This window comes from Microtus pennsylvanicus, chromosome 10 (assembly GCF_037038515.1).
Source record: "Microtus pennsylvanicus isolate mMicPen1 chromosome 10, mMicPen1.hap1, whole genome shotgun sequence".
Lineage (NCBI taxonomy): Eukaryota > Metazoa > Chordata > Mammalia > Rodentia > Cricetidae > Microtus > Microtus pennsylvanicus.
This window is the reverse complement of record NC_134588.1, coordinates 30,915,688-30,933,234: the sequence shown is the minus strand read 5'-3', so window position 1 is coordinate 30,933,234 and position 17,547 is coordinate 30,915,688. Positions and strand designations below refer to the sequence as shown.

At 51.8% G+C, this 17,547-nt stretch overlaps 1 protein-coding gene across 1 annotated transcript; it reads right to left on the bottom strand.

Annotated features, from left to right (window-relative positions):
• Window positions 1-5,923: 5,923 nt before the first annotated feature.
• Window positions 5,924-17,302, bottom strand: Tnni1 (troponin I1, slow skeletal type). Its single transcript, XM_075988074.1, has 8 exons — window positions 17,207-17,302; window positions 14,340-14,373; window positions 11,708-11,749; window positions 11,125-11,256; window positions 9,298-9,387; window positions 8,071-8,247; window positions 7,190-7,299; window positions 5,924-6,312 (listed from the first exon to the last, which is right to left on the bottom strand). Exons 3-7 carry the CDS (start codon window positions 11,714-11,716, stop codon window positions 7,192-7,194), a joined length of 516 nt encoding a protein of 171 aa, XP_075844189.1. The 5' UTR covers window positions 11,717-11,749; window positions 14,340-14,373; window positions 17,207-17,302; the 3' UTR covers window positions 5,924-6,312; window positions 7,190-7,191.
• Window positions 17,303-17,547: the final 245 nt, after the last annotated feature.

Below are 17,547 nucleotides of genomic sequence, written 5' to 3'. Positions count from 1 at the left end.
CACCATTGAAATTGACATTTGTAGTCTTAGTCACGAGGAAGCTGAGATCGAGGGGATTCCAGGCATCTAGACCCCTGACCTCTCGGATGAGGTAAAGCCAGGGTATGGTGCCTCAGTAGCTCTCAGGGTTGCAAAGGGAGTGTAAGAGGCACAGCTGGCAAAGGTGACCGTGTTCTTGTTCTCCAACAACTGCATTCCTGGATAGAAAAGACTCTTGGACATGAACACCAGAGGAGAGGCCCGTGACTGTTCAGAGAAGCTACTGGGACACAGAAGCCTGGAAGGGAATGAATGAAGGATGGTATCTCCATCATCTCAGCTTTTCTTGGCAGTGAAAATGAATGTACTGCTGAGGGGTGAATTTTTGACCGGGCATTGAAAGAGAAAAGGCAAAATGCACTTATCTAAAGCTTACAGGAAGGCACGAACCTCAGCAGTGCACAGATTAGGGGTTCATAAACACGTAGACATGTACAAAGACAGCCAGAGAATTGTATAGCAGTCCCCTATCCTCAGAGGATCTAAGACTTAGGGAATGGCTGAAATCACAGAGAGTACCAACCCTGCATGTGATCTTTTTCCTATACACACTTAAGAGAAAGCTTGATCTATAGCATAGACACAGTAGATTACAAAGAATGGCTAAGAATAAAAGGCTGGCAGTGGTACTCGATGGGAAAACATATGTTTAGCAATTATAAAGCCCTGGATTCATCACCTGCACAGAAAACAAGCAAGCATAAAACAAACAAAAGCCAACAACAACAACAAAAAAAACCCTAATGAAACAGAGCAAGTGGGGGGCAGGGAGTGTTCATGCCTATAATCCCAGCACTTGTGAGGCAGAGGTAGAAGGATTGCCAGGGGCTAGAGTCCAGCCTAAGCTACATAGTGCGTTCCAGGCCAGTCTGAAATACAGAAAACGGGGGTGTGGCGGGGGGAGGGATATAGAGACAATTATAATCACACACTGTGATAAAATTGCCAGATATAAGACCTTTGTGCTTCGGAGCCATTAAGAAAGTAGGGATGACTTAAAGGCAAGAACTGTGACATTGCACAGCTTATCTGGGGACAGAGGTGCCACATGGCTAACAATCAGCAGCTATGCCAGGACACACAGGACAAGAGAATTCAGGTTCTAGGCAAGACAGCATAAGAGTCCATTACACTACTCAGAATAATGTGTGATTTTAAATGGATGAGTTACTTGCTTCTGGAAATTTTTTCCCATTCAGTATTTTTGGGTCAGAGTTACCACAGATAGCTGAAATTGTGGAAAGCAAGATCCCAGAGAAGGAAGACCCCTGTAAACACAAAATTGAATATCATGTTTATTTACCTTTATGGAGAGGAAGGCATTATGATGAGGGAAGGGCCCAAGGGTTTCAAAGGTACTTCACAATATCCTAGATCTGAAACTGAACGATTGGGAGGTGAGGGCATAGTTCAGTGGCTGAGGTCTTGCCTGCGTGCCCAAGAGTTCAAGCCACAGCACCATAAAAACAAGTAAGTAGTGCAGAGAGGGGTTGCTCACTTTGTAATTCTTTATATACACAATGTTTAAAATGTCAGCATGTGATGGTCACTTCCTACAAGGAAAACCCATCAAGGCAAAGCCCACTGTGAGTGGGAAGTCCCTGACCGAGGGCAGAGGTTTTCTGTCATTTCACAGCCAAAGATAAGGCAAGAGGTCACCCCTCTTTTTCACTTCCTTGAGGTTCTGAGATACCCCACAACAGACATCCAGGCTCTGGAATCCCCCAAACACAAGACTCATAGGGCATCTTTTCCAGGAATGCTAGAATGGAAACCTGGGGGATCCCCAGCCCCGATCAGCTGATCTTTACACCCTGACATTTCAGTTCTGGCTCCATTTTCCATCTCCACTGAGCAGTCTATGTGCCTTTGGCATTGTTGGAGAAGCGGGGAAAAAAATGAACAACACCCACATCCCAAGGACCCCAGACCAGTGGTCCCTGACTTTTGGTTATTGAAGTGGTGTTGCCAGTGTCTTCATTTGTGGCTTAAGAACATTAGAAGACAGTGGTCCATGCCTCAGGAGGATCTGAGTTCAAGGTCAGCCCAGTCTACAAGGAGACCTTGTCTTAGAAGACAATAGAAAACAATTGGGCACACAGGCTATCTTAATACTAAAATAACAACTTGGAGATAGGCATGCTTTGGAAGAGCCACCGCCCTTTCCCCTTTTCTGCATTAGCTCTGGGGCCCCCAAGCATCTGCGGTAGTGGCTCCTCAGCAGAACACAGCCCATGAGCTAGGATCACAAATATCCATTAGGGAGGCCATCCTCAGGAGACCATCAGCACCAGACCACACAGTGTGTGTACCCCACTAACCAGTGGCAGCCGGCTCCCCATGCTGCACCACATAACCTGGCTCACCTTTCCTCTATGCAGCCCTGGCATTCACACAACTTTACCCCCAGGGGCTCAAAGTTGAAACACCTGCCTGTCACCCAGGGGAGGCATACTTCTGAACCCAAAGCAAAGGGCCAGGTTCGCCAAGCCTGTACTGGCCCCGTCGGTGAAGGAGGCCACTTGCTGGCACTGGAGTCAGCCGGGGTCCTGAGATGGACAGACTCCCAGTCTCAGCCTCTGGCTGGAAAAACCAACACTTTCACTCAGTCTTCCAAGCAGACGGGAGTCAGGGGAGCTGTGTGCTAGTCCCGTGCAACCTTGAGAAGTCACTTTCCTTCTGAATGCTTCTGCACACTGACTGTAACACTCTGTGCCAATGGCCCAGGGTCACCAAAGTCCATCTTGTCTGCCTCAGTCTCCGGGTCTGGGGCCACAGGTCAGCTTGGGCATATATTCCGGGAATAAGGAATCCCTGCCCCTCTCTGTGTGCAGGCCCCACAGACTGGCAAACATTTTGAGGAAAGAGAACCCCGAGGGAGTCAGGAGAGGAAGCTGTCATCTGCACAAGTTCCAGAGACATGTCCCAAGACTTCAGCAGCTTGGTCACCCACCTGGAACAAAACTGCCCCCACGGCTGCCCAGCCCAGAGCCCTGTGGGGGGTGTGACTCACTTCGCGGGGGGCCATTGTGGCTAACATTTAACCTGGCCCCTCCTTCAGAATGACACTTTAGCCCCAGAAGTTCTGAGTACAGATCTGCCCTGTGTGCGCCAGGAACTGAGTGACAATCACACACACCGCCCGGCTTGTTGCCCTGGGACCAGTGGAGACAAGGCATCTCATGAGAGAAAGGGAAGACAACTGGCCTCCTGAGAACTCTAAGACAGGCAGGGTAGTAGCAGGTGGCATCCTGCCCTGCTCATTCCTAACCAGGAGGGAGGAACATCCTGCCATCTCCAGCTGCAGAGAGAGGCATGCCCACACAGCTGCTGTGGGTTTGTTCACACCAGACATTCCCCGAGAAGGTCTTGGGCCTCTACCCTCAGCCTAGGTCCAACTATTTGACGAAGACCTCCCCTTTGCCCATGTGGATCTGTCTTGCCTCCCACAGAATGGCTTCCCCTTTGGTAGGAATGAGAACACCATGGTATACAGGTAGGATTCTACTGTGGAGTCCTTCCTGGGCAGTAACTAGTTGCGCTCTGTTGAAGCAAGACTGATCCTAGAAAAGAGAAAGCACCAAGGCAAGTGGGACGGGGGTCCCCTGTGAAGTCACAACTCTGGCCCCTTACATCCTACTGTCCTAAGCCCTCCAGGGCTCCGTTTCTAGAGCTCTACCTCCAAGCTTTTCTGAGAATGCATGACAAATTCTGATACAGCATTTGGCATGGTAAATTTGTCATTGTTATTACTGCAAACAGTGCCCTGGAAATTGTGAATGAGAGTCTGGATGCTGGCAGACTCCTTCGGTTAAGTTCTGCCTCCCTCCTTGCTTTGTGACTATAGCAAGTCCTTAGACTTCCTGCGCTGTGCCTCCCTGGGGCATGGGGAAGGGGACAGTGTTAAATGTGAAGGTTAAATGTATCTAAAGTAGTTAGTGCCTGGCACATGGTCACATGTCCTGTGTGGGAGCTGCCAATCAAGGAGAGGCCCCGGGGCTTACTCCTGCTTATAGCCATATCAGGTCATGTGGACTGTGGGCATCCATGAAGAATCAGGTCTCAACAAAGGACCCTTTACAGAGTTCCCCCATTGCTGAAGCCCATCTTCTCCTTTCCGTGCAGGGGCTCAGTCTTCCCCAGATGAGTGTGGGTATCAGTCAGAGCTCTAGTCATCCTCACGGAAATGTCTCAGGGCACCGGAAGCAGAAGAACAAGGCTGCTGACCTTCTGGAGTTGTCTGCAAGGGTCCTCTGCCCTTTGCCAGAGGGCCACAGGCTTAGGTGTGTTGGGAGCCCCACCCCCACCTCCTAGCAGCCCTCTGTGTCCCGTGTTTGCTTTGAGTCAGCATTGGGGCTGGTCTCCCACTTCTAGAGGGCAGGGTGGAGACCCCAGTCTGTCAAAGCCCTAGGTTAATAGTCTACCGTCAGACTGAGATTTGCCTTAGGAACTTAAGGCCAGGTTCTATCAAAGGTTTGGGAAGAGACAAAACATTGAGATGTGCTTTGGAGCCAGGCCAACTGGGAGGAGCCCGTGAGGCAAGGAAGGGTGGGTTTCTTGGCTGCCCAGGCACGAAGCCTCACCCTGTGCTCTGTGGCATGAACCAGCCCTGTCAGGTTCCCCAACGTGCTCTCTCTCTGTTTGTGTATGTGTAACTCTGTTACTATGACTACAGGTATGTGCACAGTGAGCGTGCTCTTTGCACACCCCTGACTCTCTGCCTACTCATGTGCTTGTAGCAAAAACCCTGTGCTAGACCCTGCCTTTCCTAATGCACCCCACGTTGCTGGTCCCCGCTGCCACAGGCAGGCTGAGCATGCCTGCCCCAGACTGTGCCCCAGGAGGTAACAACACCGTACTTTGCACCAGCCATTGGCATTCATACCAGATAATACATGGAGATCAGAGGGTAGAGCCTGGTATCTCCGGGGCAGTGGCAGCTCAGCCTCTGCGGGGACTAGTCCTGGGGACCAATTACTTCCCTGTAGGCTTAGATCAGGAACTGCCAATGACACCTCCCTAAAAGCCAAGTTCCACTCTGGCCCAGAATGCTGCTCTTTGCTCCTTTAAGGGGAGTGGAGGTGGGGTAGCAATTCAAGAGCATAGGAATGTCCACAGTCCCTCATTACAACTACTCCTCTCCCCTGGGTTAAGCCCCTCTCAGGTTTTGGGCCCAAACATTAGTGAGATAGAAAAAGGAATTGGGCCAAAAGTCAGGACCACCTTGGATCAAGAATGAGTCTTGGGGGTGTTTGACTGGGAGTGTGAGGAGAAACTGAGGGCCCTGACACACTCTTGTCCTCTGGGAAGGGACAGAGGGTCCACGCAGAGGACTCAGGAAGTGTTCCTACTTCTGCCTTCTGCACCTCCAGTAAGAGAGGAAGTGATTTGGAGCAGACAGCAAGGACCTGAGCAGCCAGACCAAGAGACGAGAGATGGAGCCCCCTGGTGACCAGACATGGAACTGCAGCATGTCCTTCCTGAGAGGCTAGAGTGTAGGAAACTCAGCCCTGGGTCCTGCAGACCAGGAGAGGCTGGAAGCACCTTGACCTGTTGGCCCACAACGGTTAGGTGCATGGAAGGCACCAGATAGTCCACGTTTTTGTAGGCTAGGGAAATCAGCAGGGGTATGCTACCAAATGGGACACCCCTCTGACAGCTAGAGTCTAAGCTAGGACACATGGGCTGTCAGAGATCCCGGCTTGAGAGAGCTGAGAATTCTGGATGCTGAGAGTGTGTGATGTCACTGTGACTTGGAAGAAAGATTCCTTGGGGCGCATTAGCAGGCTGTCACCAAACCCTTAGCCTTCCATTCTGATCCTGAGCTCCTGACTCAAGGCTGAAGTTTTTCAAACCCCTTTCTTCTGAGCACTAACCACAGAGCTACGGAAACCAGCAGGAACCTGGATTTTTAATGAGGAGTTGTGATGTCTGTGGACACAGCAGGTAGCAACAGAGATGGGGGTGGCAAGATGGGACTGTAAGGAAGGCGTTCTCTCTGCCTCCCTCTCCAGCCTATGGCCCCTCGGCCTGGTTGGATAACCCCAGTGTGCCTCGTGGGTTACTGGAAGCCCATGCTTCTGGCTTGAGGTCTCAGACACTCGCATCTCTCTTCTCTTTTGGGTGCCATTTCATCCCGGCTCCAAAGGTGATCATGTAGGCTGGAGGGAGGAAGGACATAGCAGGGATGCTCCAGCATTGGCAGAAAGATAGGTGAGTGGGGCTGGAGGAAGGCGCCCAAAGCATGACCCCAGAGTCATACAGCAAGCCAACCTGCAAGGACAGAGAGGAGACGCTATCACACAGATCCTAGCCATTTAGGCATCACTGATTGACAACAGCAAGCATGGTCCCCATCATCCCTGGGGCTTCTCCCTTGTGCCACTCTTGGGACTCCTCAGCTGCTCTGCCCAGAACCTGAGCTCCCTCTCTCTCCACACTTCCACAGCTCCTAGGCTGGAGCCGGTCCTCTCATCTTCCATGACTGGGTTCTTTCCACTGTCGCTGACCTTTGCACCCTCAGCCCTTCCCCTTCCTCTGTGAACCCTCCCCTATCTGTAACTGAGATGTGCTCTGGGGAGAGAGCCTTGTCTGCTCTGTGCTGCTGTAAACCTGCCCACTGCGCCTCCTTTCCATGCTCCCACAGCAGGGCTTTAATGCCCAATTCCACCTCTTTGTCAATCCCTCCCAACCTTGGGGGGCGGGGTAGCGTCTCTGAGCTGGTGTCCCCCTGGAGCACTGACTAGGGTGCTTCTTTGAGTGAATACAAGTAAAGGACGTCACTGAGGACAGTGGAAGATGGGAGACTCTTGGAGAATTAGAGCTGGAAGGACCTTGGGGAGCATCTAACCTTAGACTCTCAGACTCTGCCAGCCTTGGGATTTCCTAATGTCCCCCGGGCACACAGTTTCCAATCAAACCATTTGCAGCCAGGAATACATGAAAGCTGCAAGCCCCAGTTTGCAGGTGAAAGGACCTGACAAAGGCGTGCCATGCCCAGAGTCTGAAGGCACCAGAGTGGGCGCCTGCGCCCGAGAGAGCTAACTACAAAGGGTTCTCCTGCACACTGCATCAGCCTCCCATCCCCTATGTATCCTGAGTGCCCTGGGGACTCTGAAGGATCCCAGGACGAGCCCCTTCCCCCAGGCACCTCTACTGTGAAGTCGGGGACTTGGCAGCATCAAACATCTTCTTGCGGCCTTCCATGCCAGACATGGCCTCCACATTCTTCCTCCAGTCTCCCACCTCCACTGGTCGCTCCTGTGGGTAACCCACAACCATGTTAGAAACTCACCAGGCTGCAGGGGCTACGAAGGGCCCCTGAGCTCAACAGACATTAGATGGAAGAGAATCCACCTCCTCAAAGAAACCCCGATGCTCCTGCCCAGCCTGTGATGGAAGATGCCTTGGCCAGACAGGGGCACAGGTTATGCTGAGGCTCCACAGAAAATGTGAGGCTGTGTGGATGGGAGGTCCTAGCATGCTGTGATCGGACCACAGAGCTGATTTCCAGTGTATCACAGGCCAGCCTCACCTCCAAGCCCCATAACAGCCTCCCGTGTGACACACCACAGCTCAGGGTCACCTCCTCCATTTGACTGGTTTCTGTTTTGTCAGCATGCGGTCTAGCCTGTTCATCCATTAGGCTTCCTGGGCTGGAGATTGTTCTCTCACACAGTGCCTGTCAGCTCTGGGCATACACTGTGAGGCCAGCAAACTTGACGCTGCTGTTTGCTAGGCAAGTAATCGAACCCAGTTCTCCAATTTCTACACACTCATATTGCCACAGCCACAACGAGAAGCCGTGGCGACGGGGGCAATAGTCGCCCCTGAACTGACACAGAACTCCTCAGTCAGCCCAGTCTTCCCCTCATATTGGAAGCAGCCCGTCTTCCCTCTTCTGATGCGGCCCTCATAGGGGGCTCTAGAATATTCTAGTTCACAGACTGACTAGAGCGCCTCAGGCTGTGTGAGAAGCGATAGGTGAAGGCTCGTAGGCGGCAGGCAGGAGTCTGAGGAGAGTGGCCCTACCTTCTCTGTGTCGTCTTTCTTCACAGACTTGAGGTTGGCCCGTAGGTCCATGGAGACCTTGTGCTTGGAGCCCAATAAGGCTCGGAGCATGGCGTCGGCTGAGACACGGACCCGGCGCAGGGGTGGACGCTTGAATTTCCCACGGAGGTCCAGGACCTTCAGCTTCAGGTCCTTAATCTGTAGGCAGGAAGGCGCCAGGCTTTATGGAGGGGACGCTAGACCCAGACCTCTCTTCCTGGGGATCCAATTGCTAGGCTTCCAGCTAGAGACACACCCCAACTTTCCCAGGCTCCATGCTAGATTCTCCGAGGTGCTCAGAACCAACTATCCTTTTCCAAACAGTCACCATGAACTTTCACAGATTTAAGCTAAGTGGCTAATCTCACCCCTTCCCTGTCACCACGCCTCAAATAAACGAAAAGTCACTAAGCCACCATTCACATTGGGAAGCCTTGTGTGGAGTGTGAACTGCTTTCCTCTGTCCCTTCATCTTTAGCTTGGCTGCTCAATCCCTGCCCAGGGGGCCTGCAGAGCAGCTGAGCCTAGGCTGACCCAGCAGGTACAAAAGTCCTACATCCTAGACCCTGGGAATCCCAGGGTGTGGTCTATGAGGAAATTCTCTGGAGTTTAACGACGTCACACATCACCCTCCTGGCAAGAGGAAGTGGGTAGGGAAGCAGCCCGCCTGCACCGGAAGTCCCGCCTTTCCCCATTTTTCTCTGCTGGCTGACCCTAATGCTCTCACGGCCCGCCCCACGCAGACGGAGCACTGAGTACGGGAGAGGGGAGAACCAGAGAACAGCATGCATACTAGGACCCCTGTTCTGTGACTTGAGCCAAGCAAGCTCTTAGCCTTTGTGAGTCTCGGAGTCCTCATTAGTCAGGGTTAGGTAATAGTCCCCATGTCACCCACAGGCATATAGGGAGGATCAAAGGAGGCACCACACATGAAAGTCCTTCAGGAAGGTAAGATGTCATTAACAGACATCTGATTACTTGTGTGGGAGAGCGAAGGCAGCAACTTCTGAAGAGCTCACTTGGCAGGTGGGGAGGAAGTTTGTTCACGTGTGACCATCCTTCCCGCCCATTGCCCATATCCGGCCTACGGGGCTAGGGTGGGAAGCTAAAGCTTCATGCTGACAGGCTGGGCCAAGTGCTGTCCAGCCCGCCCAGCCCAGGCCCAGCCCGGACCAGGCCTAGCCTCCTACCGCCCTCCCTGGCGCTTACCTCCCTCGTGTTGTGGAGGCATTTGGCCTCAATGTCGTATCGCTCCTCATCCACCACCTCCACCTTGGCGTGTAGCTCTCGGCACAAGTCCTGAGGGTGCAGAGTGAAGTCATGAGAGTGGAGGAGAGGGGAAAGGGACACCAGCTCCAGCATCCCTTTTCCGTCTCCACACTGAGCATGCTCGGCCCTATGGCCCATTGCTTTCTCAGAAGTGTGATCCGGACGGGAGCTGCTGGAGGCTCCATCGTGGCAACACCTCAGAGTGGAAGCCTTTTCTCTCCTTCTGCTCGCTGTGGGCTTTCTTTTTCAAGCTTTTTGTAAATGTTAACTTAGTTTTTACTTTTTATTTTTAGATCATGTCAGTATGTAGTCCAGCTGGCCTGAAAACACTCTCATTGAGGGTACCTAGGCACGAATTCACAATCCCCACTACATGAATTCACGGAAACTGTGAGAGACACACAAGACCCACACATGCTCAACCCCAGCACTGAGAAGGGAAAGTAGACACAGAGCCCCGCCCCTAACCAAGAAGCTGTCTGTGATGGATGTTACTGTGAGGGAATCTGCTTTCTGCACTGGAGTGACTGGAGTGTCCCTGGTGCTTGAAGACCCAGGCCCAGGGCAGATGGCCACACAACATGGACTCTGCGTCTCCATGCTTCTTTTGGTTTTGTTTTTTATCTTATTCATATTCTCTCTCTGTCTTTCTCTCTGTCGCTCTCTCTGACAGGATCTCACTATGTAGCTCTGTTCTGGCTCACTCTGTAGACCTTGAACTCACAGAGATCTGCCTGCCCTTGAGTGCTGGGATTAAAAAAGAGCGCCACCACGTGCCTGATTTTCTCCTTCCCTCTCTCCCCCTATCTCCCTCCCTCTCTTCCTCCCTCCCTCCCTTCCTCCCTCTTTTCTTTCCTTCTTTCCTCTTTGTTTTGATTTTCTTTTTTTCTTTTTTTATTTTTTTTAGGGAGAAATAACATAAAGTTGAGTGGCCCAGTAGGTAAGAATCTGGGAAGAACTGGGGGACAAGAAATATTATCAAAATGTATTGCATAGAAAAGTTTAAAAAACAAAACAAAAAAATCTTTAAGCCGGGTGGTGGTGGTGCATGCCTTTAATCCTAGCACTCAAGAGGCAGAGGCAGGTTGATCTCTGTGAGTTCGAGGCCAGCCTGGTCTACAGAGCTAGTTCCAGGACAGGTTTCAAAGCTACAGAGAAACCCTGTCTCTAAAAGAAAAGCTAAAATAAAAAAATTTTAATTCACAATCCTCCAGCCTCTATCTCCTGAGCATTGAGACTACAAACACATGCCTCTAAACAAGGCTCATAGTTGTTTTCTTAAAAATTATTGTTATCATAAAAGGAACATGAGTTAATTTAGTAGAAAATTAATAATAGAAAAACTATATGTTAAACTAAGTTAATAGTAGAAAACTGTATGTTAAACAAAAACAATAGAATTAAAATAGCCACTTCCATGGGAGACATGTAGAAATATTTATATCCAGTCTCTTCTCGTCAATCATTGGTGTTAAAGCGATTGCTAACTGAATCAAAACAATAAAGCCTCATCTCTAAAAGGACTGCAGATCTCTGAAGGAAGGGCCTTCCTAAATCCTGCCCATCTCCCAGGCCATGCCATTGCACCTGCTGACGGGAAGCAAGTCCCTGGTTCTGCCCAACTAAGTCCATTCTCCCCCTGGGACTCCTCCCCTCTCAACAAGTGTTGTGAGATTGGGCGCTAGGGGCAGGAGAGCACCTTATAAGTTACAGAGCTGTGTTAGTTCAAGACCCACAGAGGGTCCCTTCCCAGCCTGCCAGGCTTACCTGCAGGGCGCTGAGGGACAAGCCTCTGGTCTGCAGCGTGGGGATGCGCTCCGCTAGGTAGCGCACCTTCTCGGCTTCTCGCTCCTCATGTTCCTGCTCCCAGCACTCCTTGGCCTTGGCCAGCATCAGGCTCTGCAAAGGACAAAGTCACTGAACCAAGGCTGGTTCCTCATATTCCCTACCCAGCATCACCAAGTGAGGGGAAGAGCCTCCAGACTCAGCAGGCCAGGTCTGAGACCATCGCTCTGTGTCGCAGTGTGTGCAGTAGCTGCTGGCAGGCCTTGTATAAGTCACACAGAGTGGCTCACATGGCATACCCAGTCTCCCTCTTCCATCCTTGTTATCCCTTCTGTCTCACAGTGCTCCAAAGAGAGAAACAGACCAAATGAACCATGTCCCTTCCTCCCCCTCTACCAAGAAACCCCTCCCCAGGAGAGACCGGAGATACAAGTCACTGGTCACCAGTCAGCTCCGGCAATGGATAGGCTTCTTCCCTTACCCTTGCTCGGTCTCCCACCTTCCCCTTCCTGCCCGCTTTGAGTCTATATGGCTGCTCCTCCATCTCCCATGGAACCAGCCTCACCTTCAGCATGAGTTTGCGGGAGGCAGTGATCTTGGATTTCCTCTGAGGATGAGAAGGAGAGACCAATGGTAAGGTAAAGGCTATATAACTGGAATTCTGGCGCAGGCCAGCACAGCACTAGCTGCGGTTCTTCATCATTACCCAGAATTCTCTGCTTGCTTTAGGGCTTTTCAAGCTCATATTTGGGACTAAACCAGTTGAAGCCCTGCCTTCCAATCCACCCTCTGCTGCATATTCTGCAGATATGCCTCCTGCGGGTACCTCCTCATCTGCAGGCGAGCATGTTGACAGCTGTACTTAGTCCACAGTGCCGCCAAGATAAAATGAGGGCACAGATAAGCAACCTTTGTAAAAAGCCTAAAATGGGCGCCTGTTTTAGCACTCCGGGTGATAATGCGGCTCTGTTCTGATGTTCTTTCCTGCCGGAGACATAAGCTACAGGTTTCCCAAATAAGGGAAGTATGTCTTTGTGGACATCAAACTACCCTATAGTCACCGTCACCCACAGAATTCTCTAACCTATAAAAACACTGCTGTGTCTTCTAATCAAAACGAGCAAGCAAATTCTTTGTTTGTTTTGGGATTTGTTTGGGGTTTTGTTTTGCTTTGCTTTTTTGTTTTGAGTTTTTTTTTTCAAGACAGGGTTTCACTGTGTAGCCCTGGCTGTCCTGGAACTTGATTTGTAGACCAGGCTGCCTCAAATTCAGAGATCCACCCCCAGGTGCTGGGAAAAACGGCACAGGCGAATTCTTGATGACTAGGTAGATATGTTTGAAGAACGCTTTGGAAGTCCCCGCCAAGGCCAGGCATGGTGGGCATATGTGTAATCTTAGCACTCTTGGGGCTAAAACAGGAGGCTCATGTATTGAGGGCCATCGTGGAAGGTCAAGGGCTACACAGAAGAACATATGTAAAAGAATTTTTAAAGTCCCAGCCTGGTGGCAGTGTCCCTCCGTGTGGTGAAGGTGACAGAGACCCTCGCTGCTGACTAATGGGACCATGAGGCTCGGGAGTCCTCGTGTCTCTCCTGGGTTTCTCCTTGCTGCTCCCGCCTGCCTATTTCAGGCGTGATCCCTGGGAGAGCACAGGTTTGTCCCTGCCGTACGTCAGGCAGAAGTGATGAGGCTTTGTGGGAGTGGCTGGGGGAGGCCGTGGATGAGCTTTAGCACACTGAGCACACACCTTCTGATCTGCTCACAGTGGCTTACCTTTTCCTCTTTGAAAGCCTACACTCCAGGTAATGAGAGGAGTGGCCGGTTGCTGTAGCCATTACAGCCCCTGGTTCACCCACCCAGACACACCATGGCGAAAGACCTTTCACAGTCTTGTTTCCTCACTGCTCAGTGAGTATATGACCTCTTCAGCTAACCGACAGTCCCTGGAGACTCACTTTAACAGGAGCTTCTGGAAACTTGAGGGTTCATAGGTCACTGGAAAATAGTGTATTTGCTTCTCCTAAAACTATCCAGGCCTGGTGTTCCCTCAGTCGGTGACGCTGCCTCTCCACTTGAGTCAGCCAGCGCATCGCCTGTTCCTTCCATCCTCACCCCGGGGAGATATGCACGCTATGTTCTGAGCAGCCTGAGGAAATCTGCACCACAGAGTGTCCAGAACCAGGGTGACCACAATCCCGAGGAGAACCTAAGGCCACAGCTCTACTCCCTCCTCAATGTTCAGTCTCAACCTTCACCTTTCAGACATGGCTTTGTGCAGCATCAGCGTTTCAGTGGGCAGAATGGTGCCCCCTGGGATGCAGAGACATTGAGAGAAGCTGAGGGAGAGCTTTCCCTCAGCAACGGTACGAAGCTATGCCTGAGGGGCACTGTGCCCTGGAGCAGCAACTCCCTGCATCCTGGGAGCCCAGCATCATAGAGAATCTTCACTCTTGGTTTCTCTCCTCCTAGGAGGTTTCTCAGTCACTGGCATACCCACCCTCCCTGACTTCTCTTCAGGCCCACCCCACCTTCATCACGCTGAAGAACTAAGAAACCCCAGCATCACTCACCTCCCTTTAGGCATCCATCATAGGAAGGACCGAGGACAGAGCAGAGCATAGAGGGGTGGGAACAGAGAGCACAACGTGAGCAACAACAGAACCAAGCACATTTGTTGGAGAGGAGGGTACGGGTAGCAATGACATGTCTGGAAGACATCAGCCATCGGGCAGGGGACCACTTCAGGGTTTCAGTAAATAAGAATATAAAAACCCAACAACCTTCTGGGCTACTGGACTCTCCTTTTGGAAGATGTTGGTCATTCGCAGTTGTAGGAGATCTAGTGGGAGCCCTTGTAAACTTTGACAGAGGGCCACAGTTAATGCAAAAACTTCTCTCCCTGCAATGAAGCCTCATTCATGCCCACGTGATCTGGTAGCCTAGTGTGTCCAGTTCATTGATCCATACTGACAGGCCAGCTCTGAGGCACAGGCCAACCTGGGAGTGAGCTCTGCTCAGCTGAGGGAGTTCCTGGACCCCTCAGGGAAGCAATGCACGCTGACCAGAAACTAAGGTCCATCCTTATCTCAGGAGCGTCTGCTGGGATTAGCCTGGGGGAGAAGGGAGCCAGGCTGTCCACCACGTCAGTGGTGAAGGGGGACATGCCTCCCAGGAACCCTGCACGGGGAGGGAACAACTTACACTTCCGGCATGGTGGTAGCAAGGCGGCACCTAGAGGGGACAGAGGAGTCATTAATGGAAAAACCGTACCTTCAGCTGTGAACCCCTTGTAGGTGTGGGGAGTTAGACAACAGGAAATAGTCAGCATGACAGATTCCAACAGGATACCTCATCTGTTCTACTTAATCAAAGACAAAACAGAACCTAAGGACAAAATCCTCCCAGGACCTGCACAGCCTAACACATTTGCCTGTGGTTATTTCCAGAAAAATGTTCTGACTCTGGTGCAAAACAGAGCAGAATCCGTAGACAACATGGTTGGGAGGGAAGAACGGGACTCGATAGCGGGAGACTTGACCATGCAGCTGAATCCAGATGTCACCTGTGGAAGGTGCAGGAGGAGCGGAGGAGCACAGAGACTGGCGTGCAGCTGGCCGCTGGGTGCCTTTGGGCCTAACTCCTGAGTGCCAAGGGTAGGTGGCAAGAAGACCTGAGTAGAGGTTAAGGCAGGAGGGAAAAAATACTTGTGTGTCTTCACTCTTTCTTGGCCAGTTTTCCTCTTGGCAAAATTGGAGCTTAGATAAGTGTTGGGCTTCTTAGTATTTGGCCCTTGAACCTTTTGTTCAAACCACATCTCACTTGGAAGCAAAGCAAGATCCATCACTAAAGGCATGACGACCCTGTCTAATGGAGTCGGTATAGGAGCCTGGCGTCCTCTGAGAGAGCACAGCTGCTGAGCAGTCTGAAGCTGCTGACAGGCGTCTCTGGGCCCAGGCCAAGGCGGGCTTCTGAAGGCTGCAGAGGCTACAGGCCTTATTCAACCTCTTGTCTGGGCGCTGACTTAGAGCATCCTGGAGCGCATAGGCAGAGAGTAGAGGAAATGACTGTACGGAAGCTCAGGGAAGCGGGAGCAGCCAGGCTGAGAACTAATGTGTAGGGTGGATCAGGAGGCCTGTGACAGTGGGGAGTGGGAGGAGTGCTGTATATAGAGGGGCAGGTATGGAGTTCAGAGTTCATATTTAGATTTGGCTCATGAACCTAGTTTGGAGTACTACAGGGCCCTTGCAAGGTGCCCACCAGTAATGTCATTCCATAGCCACCCTTCTTGTGCCTGTAAAGAATGTCCCTGAGCCCAGTGACCAGGCTTGGCCCTCCTCTCCTGAATCCTAGCCTGTTAGGGAGCCTTCCACCTAAACTTCAGTCATGGAGAGAGTGAGGTTAAGTGGGAGGTGACCCCAGAGTCTCAGCTGTCCCCAGGGGTCACAGGGGAAGAGATGTGGGAACCATCCACGCATTCCCAAGATGCTTAGCTGAAATTAGATTCCATGCACAGCTGCTGGTCAAGAGCTTGGCTCTTCTGAAGACACCAGGGAAGTCCAAAAAGAAACACGGGCTGACAAAGACCCACCCCCACCCACGTTTGTCTGGCCTCTGGGAATGCAAGGCACAGCCGAGTAGGTCTCACATCTGTCTCCCTGGGATGTGCTTCACCCTGGTGAGCATTTAGCCATGCCTGTCCTCCTTCCATCCCTTAGAGAGCCCACTGTCTCCAGTGTGGGGCCAACCTGGGCCTCCTGCCAAGTTCCAGGCAGTCCCCAACTGCCTCGCTGACAAATGCCAGGCCCAGGGGTCCCACATTAAGCGTGAGGCCCTGACCCGTGCTCTGACACCCACACTGACAGGCTCAGAAGACAAGCAGGAACCTGATTAGAAGCCAGGATGTAGATAGCAGAGAGGCTGGAGGGCCGGATTCCATCTGTCCCGCGAGTGGGAAATGAGGAGATAACAGAAAACACAGAAGTAGAGGGAAGGGAGCAGTCTGTGGGGCCAGACTCAGTGCTCACCTTCCTGGCCCCGAGACTCTCAGCTTTCCACGCCAAGGCTGAATGTGTGTGAGTGTGTAAACCTGTGTAAGAGACAGCATAGAGAAAGAAACTGGCCTCTTGACACACCTGATAGGAACACAAACATCTAAGTAGACTCAAGCTCTGCTTGCTCCCACCCCTGACCTTGGCTCTCAGTTCAAGGGCACCCCATGCTCCTGAACAGGGTGTTAACAAGCTGGATCACCAAGTTTGTGGCCAGGAAGTCCAGGGTTTGAACTTCTTTGGGTTTATGACTTCCAAACTTGGGGTAGTGGCTTTCTTTAGCACGCACACGCGCGCACGCACACACACACTCACACACACACACACACACACACTCATCCCAACACCACAGTGTAGATATTGTCCTAACTTATGCGCTCATAGGCTCTTGTGCTCTCACCCCAAATGCTGCCATCTGCCTACCACATGAGAGGACTCCCCACAATTCCTTCTATAACCCAGAGCCAGAAGCAGTGGAGAGAACTGGCATTCTGATTTGACCTGCTTGTTCCCTGTACAGATGAGACAGGGAAAGTGAGCTAAAAGCATCTGTCAGAGACAAAGGACAAAGAAATAACATGGTCTCTTCGGTCCACACGGCCTCTGGAGCTGTCTCCTTAGAGTCCTGCATGCCAGCCGTCTTCTTGTCCCGCCACTGCAGGCATTTACCGCTGTCACTGCTCCCCAGTGACCCCCCTCCCACCAGGAGCACTGTCCTTCAAGGCACTGGCTGCAGTCCCTCCTGGGAGCGTAATCCACCAGGTGCTGCCTTGGGCTCCTGGGGAACATGTGGGACAGTTCTGTCCTTCCAGGTTTCACCCCCCCCACACACACACACAGCATTTTACAGGAGAGGTGCCATTTTATAGACAAAGGGCTATGAGTATTAGAGACAAGCCTACTTATCCAAAGAAGAAACATCTTCCATCCCCCAAACCTTTTTTTCCCTTTTAAATAAAGCCCCAGCTCTCTATCCTGGCTTGCCCGGGTTCACAGTCAGGGCTATGGACACTTACCTAGTTTAATCCTCGTGGAGTTAGACTGACCTGAGCCTCACCACACACTGCAGGCTGTGGGGGCAGAGCTGAGGGCAGGCTTTGAAAACTGTGGCCTCCGGCAACTGGCCAGTAAAAATAGAACAGCCACTGCCCCTCCAGCTGCCCCTCCTTCCCACCCCCTCCCACCATACACACCTCACAGGGCAGATACATGCTGCGGGGTATACCATAGGGCACACATAGGAGTGCACACACACCCTGCACACACACAGCCTCTGACTGGGGGAACCAGCACTCCTCTGAGGAAAGACCAGACCAGACCAGACCAGATGTGGAGCTGAGCAGAGATGGGAACAGAA

What these genes read in the sequence shown, in the direction of transcription:
- Tnni1 (XM_075988074.1), bottom strand. An exon ending in TGTCCCTCAGCGCCCTGCAG is followed by an intron (nt 9,388 to 11,124) that starts GTAAGCCTGGCA and finishes CTGCACCCTCAG; the next exon opens with GACTTGTGCCGAGAGCTACA. An exon ending in GCCTCCACAACACGAGGGAG is followed by an intron (nt 8,248 to 9,297) that starts GTAAGCGCCAGG and finishes TCCTGCCTACAG; the next exon opens with ATTAAGGACCTGAAGCTGAA.